This window comes from Mizuhopecten yessoensis, unplaced genomic scaffold, assembly GCF_002113885.1.
Source record: "Mizuhopecten yessoensis strain PY_sf001 unplaced genomic scaffold, ASM211388v2 scaffold1539, whole genome shotgun sequence".
Lineage (NCBI taxonomy): Eukaryota > Metazoa > Mollusca > Bivalvia > Pectinida > Pectinidae > Mizuhopecten > Mizuhopecten yessoensis.
Window position 1 is genome coordinate 642,568 of NW_018404097.1, and position 17,429 is coordinate 659,996.

General features: G+C 36.1%; 1 protein-coding gene across 1 annotated transcript; it reads left to right on the forward strand.

The window, feature by feature from the left end:
* Window positions 1-467: 467 nt before the first annotated feature.
* Window positions 468-15,957, forward strand: LOC110464541 (mitoferrin-1-like). Its single transcript, XM_021519801.1, has 4 exons — window positions 468-762; window positions 5,264-5,483; window positions 8,202-8,258; window positions 13,044-15,957. The coding sequence occupies exons 1-4, from the start codon at window positions 640-642 to the stop codon at window positions 13,634-13,636; spliced, it is 993 nt and encodes a 330-aa protein (XP_021375476.1). The 5' UTR covers window positions 468-639; the 3' UTR covers window positions 13,637-15,957.
* The last annotated feature ends 1,472 nt before the right edge of the window (window positions 15,958-17,429 follow it).

Genomic DNA, 17,429 nt, shown 5'->3' on the forward strand with positions numbered 1-17,429 from the left:
ACACGTTTCTGGTACATTTACTCTATACTTAGCAAAGTCCGTGTCGATACAAAATGAAAGCAAAATGTCAGATACATAATGACAACACTCCTTGTTCATAAGAATTTCTGTCATTGTACGGTACACTTTACTGAGCCACTTGGTAATCTGAGGACCGTAGATATATTCTTGTTCGTGTTTTACTTATAAAACAGTTATTAGAACTCCGGAGAGGCGGTAGGCTTTTTAACAGCATACCGTTGCTGTTGTTGTTGTTTTTATTTTTTGATGTTTTCTTTTACGTATTTAAACAAAAAAAATGTTTGCTTTCCTCTTATTGCTATCGACTACCTCAAAATCTGACTCTCCATCAAGTTTTTTATGTATGTTTTAAGAATGTACTTGGTTTGTGATTGGTAGAGGGGAGGTAATCCGAGGTATTGCATAAGTTCCGTAACCTCGGTCCGGTCGTTGGGTTTATTTGTATACTCTCTTTCCACCAGAAACGTTACGAAGTGAGCCATGTGCAAAGAAAGTTATAAAGTAGGACGACGGATTATATACACCTAACATGTCTTAACGAAGGAAGTTCATCGGATGTAAAGACTATAAGACTACTTTTCTGTGTGTGTGTAGTGAAACGGGCGTTTTTATTGTGTAATGGACGAAGACGACCCGTATGAATGTTTGCCCCCTACGAGTACAACCTCGACCCACATGCTGGCGGGGGCTGCTGCCGGCGTCATGGAACACTGTGTCATGTATCCTGTCGACTGTGTAAAGGTGCGAGGAAAGTTATACAATCTCTTTTTATAACTGAGTGTGATTTTGATGTAAAACATTACGCTTAGTGGTTAAAAGTATGTCCACGTCGCACGTGTGGTTTTAAGTGAAAAGCTGACTCATACAGACGCTTTACAGTGAAAGTGTCGTGTGTCCGAATCACGCATGTCAACATTACTACTAACCACGATTCTTATCTGTTGGTATCAGAATACTTTGATACTGACCATGTCACACCAATTATACAGGGAAGTAGGCATGTGGATTCTGCGTACCTTACCTAGGCAGTAGTTATCGCCCTTACATTTGACCACCAATGTGTTGTGTCAATAACCGTTGATGATACCGAGTTCAATTTATTAAGTCACTTGCAAAGTGTCTTTAGACTTCTTTGATTGTGATATGCACACAAGTATCGTTTACATGCTTTGGGAACTTTGCGTGAGCTTAAGTTTATCAGTCCCTTATATGCACCTGCAAGAGAGAGCTGACACATAGATGTCATTAGTGAAGCCCAAATGTCAAAGGTTAAAGCTATATAGGTTCTAAATGTTCCCTGTACCGTTGATGTCTGTAATCAACCCCTGTTACTGTATGTGTCACTTGGCAAAGGAATACACATACTTGGGTAGTAAATTATTCACTCGGGTTAAATGGTAGTCTAGTGGTAGCTATATAGTCCAGTGGTAGTCTAGCGGTAGGACACCGGGCTCGTGCCAAAAGGGTTGCAGGTTCGAGTCACGGCATGGCACTGTGTTGTATCTTTGAGCAAGATACTTTACTTTGCTTGTTCCAGTCTTTTTGGCTCTAGATGAAAACGTGGTTAGGCAGTGCTAGAATTGTTGAATGCTAGCTGTGAGCGCCGAAATGGCAGCAGTGGCTGTATGCTCCCCAGGAAGTTGAGAAAGATATTGGCTGGTTACAAAGGCCCTATAACCAAGGATAGTAGTTTATGAACCGCTTTGAGACTAGAACTAGGTTATAGGTTGTGATAAAACGGTATATAAAAACCTCAAATTATTATTATTATAATTATGAAAAATGGTGGGGCTGAGGGGCGGGGCAAAAAGGGTCAATTTTGCAATATTGCTATAAGCGACTTCTTCTCTGGAACTAAGAAGTGGATATATATCAACCATATTTGACTGGAAGCATCCCTAGGTGGTGGGGATTCAAAATTATACAATTGGTAGGGCTGATCCCCAGGGGGCTGAGGGCAGGGGCAATTTGGCTATATTTCTATAAACAACTTATACTGTAGAAATATGCCATGGATATTGATCATGTTTGGTCGGAAGCATTCATGGGAGGCAGGGATTCAAAATTGTACAAATGGTGGGGCTGACCCCCCGGGCTAAGGGGTGGGGCCAAAAAAAGTGTACTACTTGGAAATGGTTGAGATCCCCACCATGTAACCATGGTATACAATTGCTGAGTATAAAGAGATGATTGCACATTTGCTTCCAGGATGGCCTTGGGGACTGCCCCACCCTTGGAGACTTAACCCCTGGGTCATAACTTCGAAATGGTTTAGATCCCCACCCCAAAACTATATATACAAAAATGCTGGGCAAAAAGGGACAAATGCAGTCACGATATTAGAATTGATCCTGGGGACTGGCCACAACCCTAGGGACCTAGTTTCTGAGTCAAAACTTGGAAACAGTTGAGATCCCCACCCCATAACCATACATAAAATTGCTGGGCATGAATAATCTAATACAGATATGCTACAAGGATTGGCCTTGGGGTCTGGCATATTCCCTTGATCTCATTCGGAGAATATTTTGCCATGATTGCTTCAATTTGATATACAGGTGAGCGATACAGGCCCTCTGGGCCTCTTGTTATATACTAGTAACAAGCTTGGAAGTTGAAAGCAGGTTGAGAAGACGTAAATTTACATTTTCAACTTTTCTCCTTCAGTCCTATATCTCCCATGAAGATGTTTACCCAGAGTACCATAATTAAATTCTAATTGTAACGTTAACTTAGTATAAAACCCTAAATGTGAATAAAAATACATCAATTATCCTTTGGATGACACCTGTACATTAACCCTAAAATCACACCATGAATTCTAGTAGTAGGTGCTATCAGTGATAATCAGTGAATGTTAAAATGAGATGCAGCCCTTATCGTAAAATATTCTGAAATCCTATTAACCCTTCAACTTTACGACCTAACATCTACAAGTTTTTCAAAGGAATGACCTTTACGTACCCACTTTAAAGGTTACAGGTCATTTGTTTAAATGTTCAAACGAACACACTTTGACAGGGTAGTGGTATTTAGCCATGGTCAGTTGAATGCTGTGATGGAAGGTAGCAGGCCATCAACCATTTCCAATAAAGGACCTTGACCCACTTTTAAGGCCATAGGGGTCAACATTGTAAAAATGGTTAAACAACTTCTCAGAAATACAAAAAGGGTAAGGTAGTGATATTTCAGTAGCTTGCAGGGATGAAGACTATACTATCAACTTTATTCAAATGAATTACTTTTTTCAACTTTCAAGGTCAAACAGCTCAAATTTGTAAAATTCATCCAAGCAACTTGCAAGTTGTGGATTTTTTTTTAATTCATTTAAAGTACCGGTAGTAGCCCAGACACAATTTGAAACAGCCCTGTTCTTGTGAATAACAAAGAGGCCTAATTAGGTGATGATATTTTGCCAGTAGCATGTTAGGATGAAAGGATATAATGAATGACCTTGACAACTCATTGAAAGATCATAGCTCAAATTTGGCAAACATTAAAAACAAGTTCTTCATGAATAACCAAGAGGCCTTTTGTCGTGACATTTAGCCATTGGCATGCTGGGATGAAGGATTATCAAGTTTGTTCAAGCAAATGACCTTGACCAACTTTCAATGTCAAAGGGTCACATGTGATAAAACCTTTTAACCACTCCTTTTGGATATAAAAAAAATGAACGGTATTGATACTTGACCAATGTATATCCAATAACGAACTTGGATGAAGATTTCTTGACCCATTTCCAAAGCCGCTGGACAAATAGGTAAAAATCACTCAAAAGATTCTTGTAAATGACAAAAGAGGCCTATATAGTGTGATCATGATACAGTATTTGGCTTGGAGCATGCATGCTTGAATAACTATCAAGTTGGTTAAAATTCATGACCTTGGCCTACTTTTAAGGGTACATGAGGTTTTATTTGGTGATACTTTTTAAACAACATCTTGTTTATAATAACAAAAAGACCTAGGATGATGATACTTTTCCAGTAGAATGCTTAGATGAAGGGCTAATAAAATGTTCAAATAAATACCCTTGACACACTTTCAAGAACACATGAGACAAAAGGTGTTAAAAAGTTTAAATTACTTCCTCTGAATAACCAAGAGACCAAGGGTCATAATATACAGCCTTTAATTTAATGGTTTAAATTGCTATGAAATGGTGGGTCTTGATGAATGACTTCGACCAAATTTGAAGTTCAGATCAATAATTTAAATTAAGTTAGCATCTTCCAAGGTAATAAAGTATCCCAACAAAGACCCATTATGTGTAGAGTGATGATCTATACTTGACCTATTTTAGCTGTAGATGATTTTGACCTGAACTGTCTTTGAAGGAATAACATGAGCAAGTAAAGGTCCATTAGGCCTCTTGCTTTTTGTTCATGTTTCCTTTGAAGAATAGAAAATTATATTATAACATTATATACATACTTTTTTCCCAATGTCACCTTGTATTTTTTCCTTCTTTTAAAATTGCTTTTAAAAACAGTAAATTTCCCTTGGAGAAAAAAAAACATTTTCTTTCAATTCCCCTCTGATCTTGAATGCATACATATGTATTTACTGACTTTTTTTTAAAGAATTTTCATTTACAGCAGAACATTAGATGTATACTTTACCTTGCTCGGATAAAGTTGAACAAAATCACTGAAATGAAAGTAAAGGTACTTATATAAATTTTGGATAACCAGACAGTGTGGTTACTGTGGGCATGTCTGTTTATCCAGCAGATATAAAACAGAAAACAGGAGAAAAGATGAAACTTATATAGAAGTCATGAAAGTGTGTGCCAATGTCTTGTTGAGTCTTGGTGTTTATTTTAAGACATCTAGTGGGCCTAAAATCGGTCGTCATCATGTCTTGGTGTATCTAGCTTGTTGATATTTTACCACACAAAAATTTTGGTCTCAATGAAAGTGTTCTATTATGCTTCTTATTCATTGTTTTATTTCTACCTTCATTTCATAAGGTGCTGAATAAGTGAATAATTGAAAACAGAATTTGAACTAATTATGGTTTTTTTTCGCTTTTGTATGTACTGGCTTTGTCTGTCAATTGACTCAATCATGCAATACACCCATAATATAATAATGTAATTATATTATGGGTGTATTGACAGACGAAGAATGTTTATTCACATGCCTTTTAAGGTCTTGAACTTTCTTTTTAAAGAACTTGGAAAAAGCTACCCAACAGTTAAAAATTGAATGTCTATAAACCTGGATGTATTTTTTAGACACGAATGCAGTCACTTGTTCCTGATCCAAAAGCTGATTATCGCAGTATCCTTGATGCCTTCCATAAGATCGTGAAATTTGAGGGTATGCGGAACACTTTACGGGGGATACAGGTTGTCGTTGGCGGGGCAGGGCCTGCACATGCTCTGTACTTCACATGCTATGAGAAGACAAAAAAATATCTGGCAAATGGACAGAGGGGAACTCACTTCACTCATGGTAAGTTTGGAGTTATTGTTAAACCTACTTGCCTCTAGATTAAGAGCTCTGTATACGTAGTAATATAGGCTCTTCCTAATCCTATGTATATTTAGACACCTCCAGTTAAATTTGAGAGGACTAGGATTGTATCCACATCCCTCTACTCTATTAACTGTCTGTCATACACTTTTGTCCTCATCCCTTAGTTTGCTCTTAACTGCCAGTCTGCATCGTCTTTTTCCATATGATATCTGTCTTGTCTGCAATGTTACCTGTGCAATCTTAATGTCTGCAATTTTGTAATTTAGTTAACTCTATTACCTACCCGGTGTATCTTTTTGTCCACATCCCTCACTCTGTTCTAGGTCTTCTACCTGTCTTTCCTTTTTAGCTCACCTGCCCGAAGGACGGACGTCCGTCCTTCGTCCGTCGTCCATCTGTCGTCCGTCAACTTTTCCTTAAAACAATTTCTTCTAAAGAACGAACAGGCATAGAGCCATGATATTTATGTGAAAGCTTCGTTGGTAGGAGCACGACAAAGTTTGAGAACGAAAGTGACCTTGACCTACTTTCAAGGTCACATGGGTCAAATGTGTCAAACGCTTCAAATGTCTTCTAAATAACTGAAAGGCATAGTATCTTCAAATTTGGCTGGTGGCTTCCTGGGATAGAGCCCAACAAAGTTTGAGAATGAAAATGACCTTGTCAATTCAAGGTCACAGGGGTCAAATATATCAAACTCTTTAAACGACTTCTGTTGAAGAACTGAAAAGTATAGAATCTTCATATTTGGCTGATGGCTTCCTTGGATAGAGCCCGACAAAGTTTGAGAAAGAAAATGACTGACCTACTTTCAAGGTCACAGTGGTCATATATGTCAAACGCTTCAAACGACTTCTTCTGAAGAACTAAAACTTTAAGGTATAGAATCTTCATATTTGGCTGGTGGCTTCCTGAGATAGAGCTCGACAAAGTTTGAGAATGAAAATGACCTTGACTTACTTTCAAGGTCACAGGTGTCAAATATGTCAAACTCTTAAATGACTTCTTCTAAAGAACTAAAAGGTATAGAACCTTCATATTTGAATGTTGACTTTCTGAGATAGAGCACGACAAAGATTGAGAATGAAAATGACTGACCTACTTTCAAGGTCACAGGGGTCAAATATGTCAAAAACATCATATGACTTCTTCTGAATAATCGAAAGGCATACAATTATAATATTTGGCTGGTGTCTTCCTGGGATAGAGCTCACCAAAGTTTGCAAATGAAAATGACCTCAACCTACTTTAAAGGTCACAGTGGTCAAGAACATTTCAAAGGATTTGTTCTGAAGAACAAAAAGGAATGGATTCATAAGATTTGGCTGGTAGCTTTTTGGGATAGAGCTAACAAAGTTTGAGAAGGAAAATGACATTGACCTACTTACAAGGTCACAGGGAAAAATATGTCAAACAACTTCTGAAGAAGAACCAAAAAGCATTGAATCTTATATAATAATATTTGGCTGGTAGTTTCAACAGATGGCTCCGACAAAGTTTGCGAGGGAAATATTTGTAGTGCAATATGATATTTAATGAGAATATTTTGCTATATTTAGGTGTTTTTTGTCCACTTCCTGTGATCTGTTCTATTGCCTGTCCATACTTTCATTCCAAACAAAACTTTGAAATGGCTGAACAGATTTTGATATAATATACAAATGCAGTATAAATAGATGAATTATAAAGACAGCATATTAGTGCCCATTTTCAATAATATTTCACTATTCAAAAGCAACAGACTGCACCATGGACATTTTCCCATTATCAAAAAACCTTCTGAACTTTCCATAAAAATGTCAAATGAAAAAACGTTTTAAAAGATAATTGTCAAAACAAATAAAAGCTGTTCACACATAATTGTGAGTCCACTATTGTTTTTCATGCTTTTTATGGGTCTCATTCGATTTGAAGAAAAAGTTCAAATTATATTTGTAGATATTGATATTAACAGTAGTACATAGAAGCAAAGTAATAGCTGAGAACCTTATTGAAGGTAGTCTAATTCCATATATTAATGCATCAGAATGATTGAAAGTAAATGTCACTTTGGCATGAGATTGGTGTGTCTTGTTCAGCTCCAGCTGTTTTCTTGGTTTGTTACTGCAGCAGCAACAAATATATATCAATGGTGATTAAAATACCAAAATTAGCTGAGAACCATCTTAAATTACAGTACATGTAAACTGTCAAGGTCAAGGTTGTGTTCAGAGTTAAAATATAGTGTAAAAACAATGTGATTCAGTGATATTAGAAGTATGTTTATCTATAATGATAACAAAATCTTCAGGTACATGTAACTTACCTGTATATTTATTATTACTAAGCTATAAAGTTCAGATTGTACAGATTGTGGGTTGTAAAGTGACTTTATGATACTGTGTATATACTTTTGCTCTGCAGTGTCACTGTAAAGACGTATTGTTACTTAGCATTTAGTCATTCTCCATTTATAAGGCTACCGCCATAACTCAAATAGGATGCTATATATTGAAATATCGCCCATACCCACTAGACCGTAGATGTGTTATTTGGACATATAAGTCAGAAAAAACAACAGTTGATTGATTACATGTGTATAACCTACATTTGTATCTTGATCCAATAAAATCAATCTGGCATAGTTAAATAACATTCATTTTGACTACAATCCATGAGATTTATGTGATAATTCTGTTTGTATTCTATCTACAGGGGTGGCAGGTGGTGTTTCCACAATAGTACATGATGCTGTGATGACTCCTATAGATGGTAAGACTTAAAGCCTAGGTCTGGGGTATTTCACACAAAAGCCTTTTTATCACCCCCCACCCCCTACCCCACCCCCGCATTTGTCTTACTATCTGCAATGGTTTTATTAGAATACTTTATTTAATAAAAGCCACTGGATCTGTGACAGATAGAATGTAATTTCTGTTGATATTTGTGTCTGAAGTAGAAGCGTAATAGATAGCAATCAGGTTATCAAATATTGCAGGCGCCTGGTTATGCATGATTAGTTGGAGTCCAGAGGTTATTTTAATGAAAGATGGTTATGAAACTATTTTATTTTTTTACTATAGCACATTGATCTGTGATTAATCTTTACAAAAACATTGAAGGGCCATATATATGTACATTTTTTTCCAGATGTCAATATTATATATAAACACAAAATCAGAAATAAGAAGCAGCATCCGAATAGATGGCATTCATATGGCTATAATACACCATTTTACCAAGTTTCTGTTTAGGAGACAACACATCGTCACACAAAATCTTTATAAGAACTGATCAGCATCATCTGAATAGATGTCATTCATATGACTATAATACACCTTTGTACGTGGAGTTTATGTTTGACTTGTGAAAAATTGGCTGCGTTATGACATATTCATTTTTTACGATAGATGGCATGTCACATATGTGTGTATTGATCTGAACAGTTAATGAAGCGTCATCAGATAATATCTTTAACAATACTATCGGCATAAATATAAATAATTTTACATACCTTTTGAGACAACTGACAAACAGATGTGAATATTGATAGATTTGATTATCGGGCAATAATATGAAAAAATACCTATTTCATTGATAATGCCCGGGAGACCTTTGACAAGTAACAAGGTCAGAGGTTACAAATAAGGTCATAAACACGCTTGGAAACATACTTTCACAATAATGTTACATAATCTTACCATAAAAAAAGAACTTACCAGACCCACTTTAGTAACTATCCAGATTTTGCCATTGTCTAGATTTTTCAGTTTTTATCCTGAACAGGCACATGCAACATATTGTTGATTGTAAAAATTGAATTTTTGTAACTTTGTTCAGTTTTCACAAATCATACTCATGCATAGATACACTGTAGTCATACAAATAAGATTTCTTCTGATGTCATGGACTATATTAAGGGGCCTGCATTGGAAGTCAAGGTGACAGTTACTAAAAATAGAGTAGACAGGGATGGAGTTACAGTCAGGCACATGGCCTAGCCCTTGTTGACCTGTTAGTGTTCTTGTTGAGTATGTTAACTCATTCACCCCTGAAATTTCACAATGAACTATTCCAACCATTGATTTGGAAGAGTTCAAATGTGTCTTCTGGGGTGAATGAGTTAAAAGATATCTTATGATGCTTTATTAACTGCAGATCAATACACACATGTGACATGCCGCCAATCATAAAATTTGAATTCGTCGTAACTCTGTCAGTTTTTCGAATGTCAAAGCAAAACCTGGTATATAGGTAAACCTTCTGATATTCATCACTGGTATTTTATTTTAGAGCTGAAATGAAATCAGATTTTGGTATTCAAACGGAAGGTTGTGGTAATCAGAGGTCATGGAAGGTTGTGGTAATCAGAGGTCATGGAAGGTTGTGGTAATCAGAGGTCATTGAAGGTTGTGGTAATCAGAGGTCACGGAAGGTTGTGGTAGTGAGAGGTCGGAAAAGGTTGTGGAAGTCAGAGGTCATGGAAGGTTGTGGTAATCAGAGGTCATGGAAGGTTGTGGTAATCAGAGGTCATGGAAGGTTGTGGTAATCAGAGGTCACAGAAGGTTGTGGTAGTCAGAGGTCATGGAATGTTGTGATAATTAGAGGTCATGAAGGTTGTTGAAGTCCTAGGTCATGGAATAGTGTGGAAGTCTGAGGTCATGGAAGGTTGTGGTAATCAGAGGTCACGGAAGGTTGTGGTAGTCAGAGGTCATGGAATGTTGTGATAATCAGAGGTCATGAAGGTTGTTGAAGTCCTAGGTTATGGAATGGTGTGGAAGTCTGAGGTCATGGAAGGTTGTGGTAGTCAGAGGTCATGGAATGTTGTGATAATCGGAGGTCATGAAGGTTGTTGAAGTCCTAGGTTATGGAATGGTGTGGAAGTCTGAGGTCATGGAAGGTTGTGAGAAAGTCGAGGAGGTCAAAGGTACGGTTATTTCAATAAGTAAACCCCCAAAATATCTACTTCTTGTGTAGGATCCATACTTGTAAGATGGTATGAATATTTCAGATGTAAGGCAATGTTAATGTGGACAATTTCATAATTAAATAAAACAGACAACATATGGTAGCTTCAATGAATGAAATTTGGATAGAAATTGAATTATTTTGCATACAGCTGGGTATCTTAAAACAATATCCATCACAATTTTGGTGATGCTTTTCTATATATTTCCCTGTAGGTTTCTTATCAATGAGTGATCGTTTGAGAAATGGTGATAATTGATCAGTACGGAGTTGGGAACTGTTTCCCCGACACTACCAAAAACCCATATGTTTTAGAAGCTTCCAAAGTCAATGGTTGTTGAAATCAAAGTCTTAGAAGGTGACAGAAGACAAATGGTGCTGAAAGCTGGGGAAGTCAAATGTCCGTCATTGTCGATGGTTTTTGAAGTCAAATATCCATCATTGTCGATGGTTATTAAAGTCAAATGTCCGTCATTGTCGATGGTTATTGAAGTCAAATGTCTGTCATTGTCGATGGTTATTGAAGTCAAATGTCCGTCATTGTCGATGGTTATTGAAGTCAAATGTCAGAGGTTAATGGGAGGCAAAGGTTGTCAAAGGAAATGGAAGTCAAAGATTGTCAAAGGTAATGGAAGGCAAATGTTGTCAAAGGTATTCGGTGGCAAAGGTTGTCAAAGGTAATGGGAGGTAAAGGTTGTCAAAGGAAATGGGAGGCAAAAGTTGTCAAAGGTAATGGGAGGTAAAGGTTGTCGAAGGTAATGGGAGTCAAAGGTCAGAGGTTATGGAAGTGAAAGGTTGTCAAAGATAATGGCAGTCAAAGGTCAGAGGTTATGGAAGTCAATGGTTGTCAAAGGTAATGGCAGTCAAAGGTCAGAGGTTATGGAAGTCAAATGTCAAAGGTAATGGGAGGCAAAGGTTGTCAAAGGTAATGGGAGTCAAAGGTTGTCAAAGGTTATGTCAGTCAAAGGTCAGAGGTTATGGAAGTTAAAGGTTGTCAAAGGTTATGGCAGTCAAAGGTCAGAGGTTATGGAAGTCAATGGTTGTCAAAGGTAATGGCAGTCAAAGGTCAGAGGTTATGGAAGTCAAATGTCAAAGGTAATGGCAGTCAAAGGTTGTCAAAGGCAATGGCAGTCAAAGGTCAGAGGTTATGGAAGTCAAATGTTAAAGGTTGTCAAAGGCAATGGGAGGCAAAGATTGTCAAAGGTAATGGAAGTGAAAGGTTGTCAAAGGTAATGGCAGTCAACGGTCAGTTGTTATGGAAGTTAAATGTCAAAGGATGTTAATGGTTATTGAAGTCAAATGTCAAAGGTTGTCAAAGGTTATGGAGTTAGCTTGTGGAAGTTGAAATTTTAAATATCATGGAAAGTTATTTAGACAAAACAACAGGTTGAGGAAGATTATGGAATTTAAAATAATCTATTAGGTCTTTATTCATCAAGAACACAACGTGTACAGATGGGGTTGGCAGGTAAGTTGTTTGCCATATTTGAAGTAATCCGTGTGCTTTTTTCCTAATGTAAAGCATATACCACCGTGTACTTGTCATCTGTCAGGTACAGTAGTAAAGTCTTAACATTTTATCACCCGGTATATAACATAGTTTGAAGAAATACTTCATGGGGGGGGGGTATAAAAAAAGCATTTATATGAAGTTTGTAAACTGAATTATTACCTCATCCTCTCAAATATTTTTAGGCCACATAGGCACATAAATCTTGCATCAAATATGGCCGGCTTTTTTGTACACTGTATTATAGGTCTCTGTTTCTATGAAGCAGTTACTTGGATTCTTCCACTTTCTGTTTAAGTCCATGATATAGTATATTAATTTTGCCAAGGACAATAAAATGAAAAGTAATATACATACAAAAGTGTTACATACACAATTGTATATTATATACTATTGTCACAGGATATGTGTCCTTCAAACATCCTAGCTCATCTAAAACTGAAGGTCATCACTTTGATGCTTGTTGAGAAATATGAGTTACTAAAAATATCTGACATTTTGTGTGCATGCATTTCACTTCCTTTTCTGGGTATTTTTTATATATATATATATATATTATACCTTTTTAAATTCAGTTACAAGTCTCAATAATGCAAATACTGGCCATCATTTTTCTGGTGAACTACTTGTAAAATCATTAAACAAGAACAGGCGAATTAATATCTTTCACTAGTGCGGTTGCATTTATTTATATTAAAAGAGGAACTGCTCCATGAAAAGATAACAGGTTAGTGTAATCACATTAAACTATTGTTTGTGTAGATATAACTCAATTCTTAACAAGTTAGTGTAATCACATTAAACTATTGTTTGTGTAGATATAACTCAATTCTTAACAAGTTACTGCAATCACATTACACTATTGTTTGTGTAGATATAACTCAATTCTTAACAAGTTCTTATTTTGTGTTTTTGTCTTTTTTTTCTTCTTGCTGATTCTGCACTTGGTGGCCTTGATGAAACTGCTATTGTTGACCTTGATGATACTGCACTCGCTGACCTTGATGCTACGTTTGCTGACCTTGACCTGGCTGGTTTTGTATTTGACCTCCGGTTGATTATTTACGTACCTGGTACAGTGATAAAACAACGGATGCAAGTGTATGGGAGTCCATACAAGTCGTGTGTAGACTGCACTAAAGATGTTTATACTAAGGAAGGGTTGAGAGCCTTCTACAGAAGTTACACAACACAGTTGACTATGAATCTTCCATTTCAAATTACGCACTTCATCGTGTATGAGAAAATGCAAGATATTTTAAACCATGATAGAAAGTATAACCCATTAAGTCATGTGATCTCTGGAGGCCTGGCAGGGGCAACATCGGCAGCAGTAACCATGCCATTAGATGTTTGTAAGACTTTACTCAACACACAGGAATGTTGCGCCCGCAAACAAGTATCATATGTTGACGGTATGGCAGCCGCATGTAGGACAGTATATGAATTCCAAGGGTTCTTAGGTTTCTTCAGAGGACTGCAGGCAAGGGTCATCTTTCAAATGCCTGCCACAGCAATCTCATGGGGAGTGTATGAGACATTCAAATACAGTCTTTCAAAGAAACAGGATGCTGAAGAAAAGTATGGCAACGTGAAAGGGTTGACAGTGCAAGTTGTGACAGTGCCCTCCGACGACCATCTCTCCATCCCCAAACCTGCCCATAATCCCTAGTCCTCCAGCTCTTCCCACAACCGACTTTACCCCACCCTGCCCCCGCCCACAGAGGGTGTGCCTAGTTAGTCGTGATGCCTGACATCTGATCTGTGCACCAGTCTCCATTTTTTAACAGAAGGAAGACTTTACTTTATACCGTTACATTGTCACTCTTTCAAATTGTTTTTCTCTGGCCTTTTAAAATGAAGTTGGCCATTGTTAAATTTCATTTCCTGATCTATTAAAACTACTTCAACTATTAACACTTTGTTGCCCGGCGAAAAATAAAACGGGGAGAAATATCAATTTTACAGTGTTCGTTACAGTGTTCGCCAAGTCATAGAATTATATTGTGTAAATGTCAGTTACAATGAAAATCAAAACGATATGAAATATATATACAGTACCACCAAAACAGTTTTAAAATAGAAATAGATAGTCTGGAATGATATATATATTAAAGATGCAACTGTTAATTTTACTGCTTTTTGATTACATTAAATATTTCCAATAAACATATATACAATTTAAATTTAAAATTGGCTAGGTGTTTTAGCTCGCCTATTCCAAGAATAAGGACGCCTATGTATTCTCCCTACATTGATGTGAACATTAACATAAATAGAATCTTAAGTGTTTGTATTGGGATTCTGATATTTGGCTTGGAGGTTCCTAACCCTTTCAACACTGTTGACCATAATGGACTCATCCAGATTAATTTATGGTAGAGTTTATTAAAGTGACAGGGGGGAAAGGGCTAAGGTGTCCAACATTGATACAATGTGGTCAGGGTAGATGTTTAATAAATTTGGCATGTTCTGGACTTTTCAGATATTCTTTGAATAGGCAAGCTTTGAGTTATGTTCTCAATACCTCTTGTATCTATTAACATTTAAAAGGTACATGCATTTAAATTAGAAGAGTTTTGGTGCTAAAGTATTGCTGACAAATGTGTTCATCTTTGGTTTTAAATTTGGAATGACTAGGTCTGAGAACTAGCCGGTCATGTAATTTATTAGTGGTGGCAAGTATTGATGATGTTCTAGCGTGTTTGTGTGTTTAGATTGTAATTGATTTACTGTTATTCAGAAATGCAAAATTAAACCCATGAAGTTTCCAACAAAATCAATATAGAGATCTGACCAGTATTGACTATCTGAAATTGTGATAATTTATTTTGTTATCTTATCAGCTGCAAAATTGTGTCTTTTTCTAACTTTATTTTGGTTGTTATTTTTATTTTAGTTAGGGGTTCGATTTATTTTATTTTTTTCTGAATTGATTACAACTGTAACAACAACTCAATTTCATCTAATTATAAGTGTTTGACAACTTGTCAGATGCAAGATAAAATGTTTGATCAAACAGGTGATTGGGTTGTTAAATAACTGGTCAGTACCCATAGAGTTGTCAGACCTTACATTGAGGTCTAGATTTGTGAGAAGAAAAACTTATACAAATCGTTCGTCAACAATGGTATTTCTAATATAGAAAATATCATACAGATCATTCAATTTCGTCAGAAGAAAGACTTCTACATAATTGCTGATTATTTTCCGTCATGTATTCCCTACAGGGATACATTATTCAATGTTTCCTTCGAGCTGCTTCCCGACTTCTTATGTGATGTAGGTGTTGCAGGTGTGCTTGTGAAACAATTGTGGAGAATTTGTCAGAAGAAAGACTTCTACAATCAGGTGTGTTTTTTGGTTTCTTTTTTTCCCCACAAACTCTGAAGTTTGTGTGCTTGTGCTTAGATTTTGTCAGGAGAAAGACTTCTACAAAGTGTGAAGGAGAAATTTGGTGTACGGTGATATTTGTCAGGAGAACGAACTTCTACAAATTGTTTTAAGGTTAGCGTGCATCCGCATGTTCTGTGCTGGCGGCAGAACCCCACAGAGAACATCATGTACAGACATCACAGCCAGTAAGGACGGACACGATTATCGACATTACAACAGACATGTATTTTATTTTACAGCGCTTTAATCACAGTTAACCTAATTGTTTTTCTGAGGTCTATTAATGGATGTTTTTAAAATTCTTAGATCTTAAAGGAGCTTTTTATTATCTCATTGTAAATTTTAGTTACTGTGGCTTTTTTTTTAATTACTGAATATGATAATATCGACAGCTAAATAGAATTCTATTCTTACTCTGAGGAAAAGGACCCCCAAAGTCACTGAATGGTTTCATATTTATCCTGTTTCATTTGTAGAAATTAAGAATTTGTTATACAATAAACAGTTCTAATGTTTTTTTCCAACTGTTATTTCAAACCCAGTGCCACCATATCTATAAAACTTTATATATAGAGAGGTTATTCTTGACACTGGACATACCAGCGTTTTATGTTTAGGTATTTTGCTATCACCTTTACATTCCTTTCCATGCGAGTAAAAACCAATCAATGATTGTTCTGTCACCGGTGTTCAATATTTTACTCTATTTTACACTTAAATGGCTGTTAACATTTTGGTGTTGAAATAAGCTAGGAATAAGAATTAATTGATTATTTTTACTTCAGAGTAGCTATTCACGCAGATTTTTTTTTATCAAAATAGTAATGGAATAAGTTTCCTCTAGAAACCTTGGAGATGAGAAATACACTGCAGAATGACAATAAAAATTATTGCAAACAATCGGGGTAAAACAAATTATTTAAACTTGATGCCACTTTATTAATAACCAGCTGTACTGTTGAAGTAAAATATTTATATACACTTTTGTAATTGTTTATGTGTATTGTATAAGATATACCCGTATTCTTGATTGAGTGTCCTCCACATCAGCATCTGATGGTCTGTACATAATGTACATTATGTAAATAGCATATATATATGTATATATTTAATGATCTGTAAATATTGGTTGCTATGTAAATATTGGTTGTTATGTGCCTCCTCATGTCACCAGAAACACTAGTCGACAGGTGTATGCATTGTCAACTTGACCAGTATATGTATCAAGCTGTATGCATTGTCAACTTGACCAGTATATGTATCATGCTGTATGCATTGTCAGCTTGACCAGTATATGTATCAAGCTGTATGCATTGTCAACTTGACCAGTATATGTATCAAGCTGTAAGTGTAATGTATCCCCAAGTTTTTGCCTGACATTTTTTTTATCAAAAAACATGCAAAGGATAGTCCCATGATTTACTTAATTTACCTTCTAATCATACTACCTTGTAAGCATGCCATTAGGCTAACTAAAAAGTACTAGAAATTTAGTAAAAAACAATCCATCAAACTATGGTCAAAAAATTTAACAAATGGCTTCAGCTGTTAATACTATGTAAGCACAAACAAACCAAACCAGATTAAATACTAACAAAAAAAGTGCTTGTTATTCTAAAATCATTGAATGAGCGATCCACAGCTATGGAATTTTCATCCTCTTCTAGTATATTTTTTTTTACCTCATTTTGCAGTTGAAACAGACTGCTTCCCCAAGCCAAAAATAAATAATTGATTTTTCTCAATTTTAAGAAAAAATGAGGAATTTGGTCCCAATGTAAAAAAAAAAAGTTCAGTTTCAGAATTCATGCAGGCTGCTGTAATAGGGAGAAAAATAACTGCCATGTAGAATTGGAGTGAATTTAAAAAAACAACAGATTTTGTGATTGAGGCAACTGTTTACATCTTTATCATGGTTAAAAAAAAGGAGAATATGTGAATATGATTGAACATTCTCATTGTGATCAGTCTTGGAAAAACTGGTTCCTTTTGATGACATTTTTTGTTTGAAAAGTCATTCAGTTTGTCCCATTCATAAGAAAACAATAGTGTTGCATAAAAAAGTATAG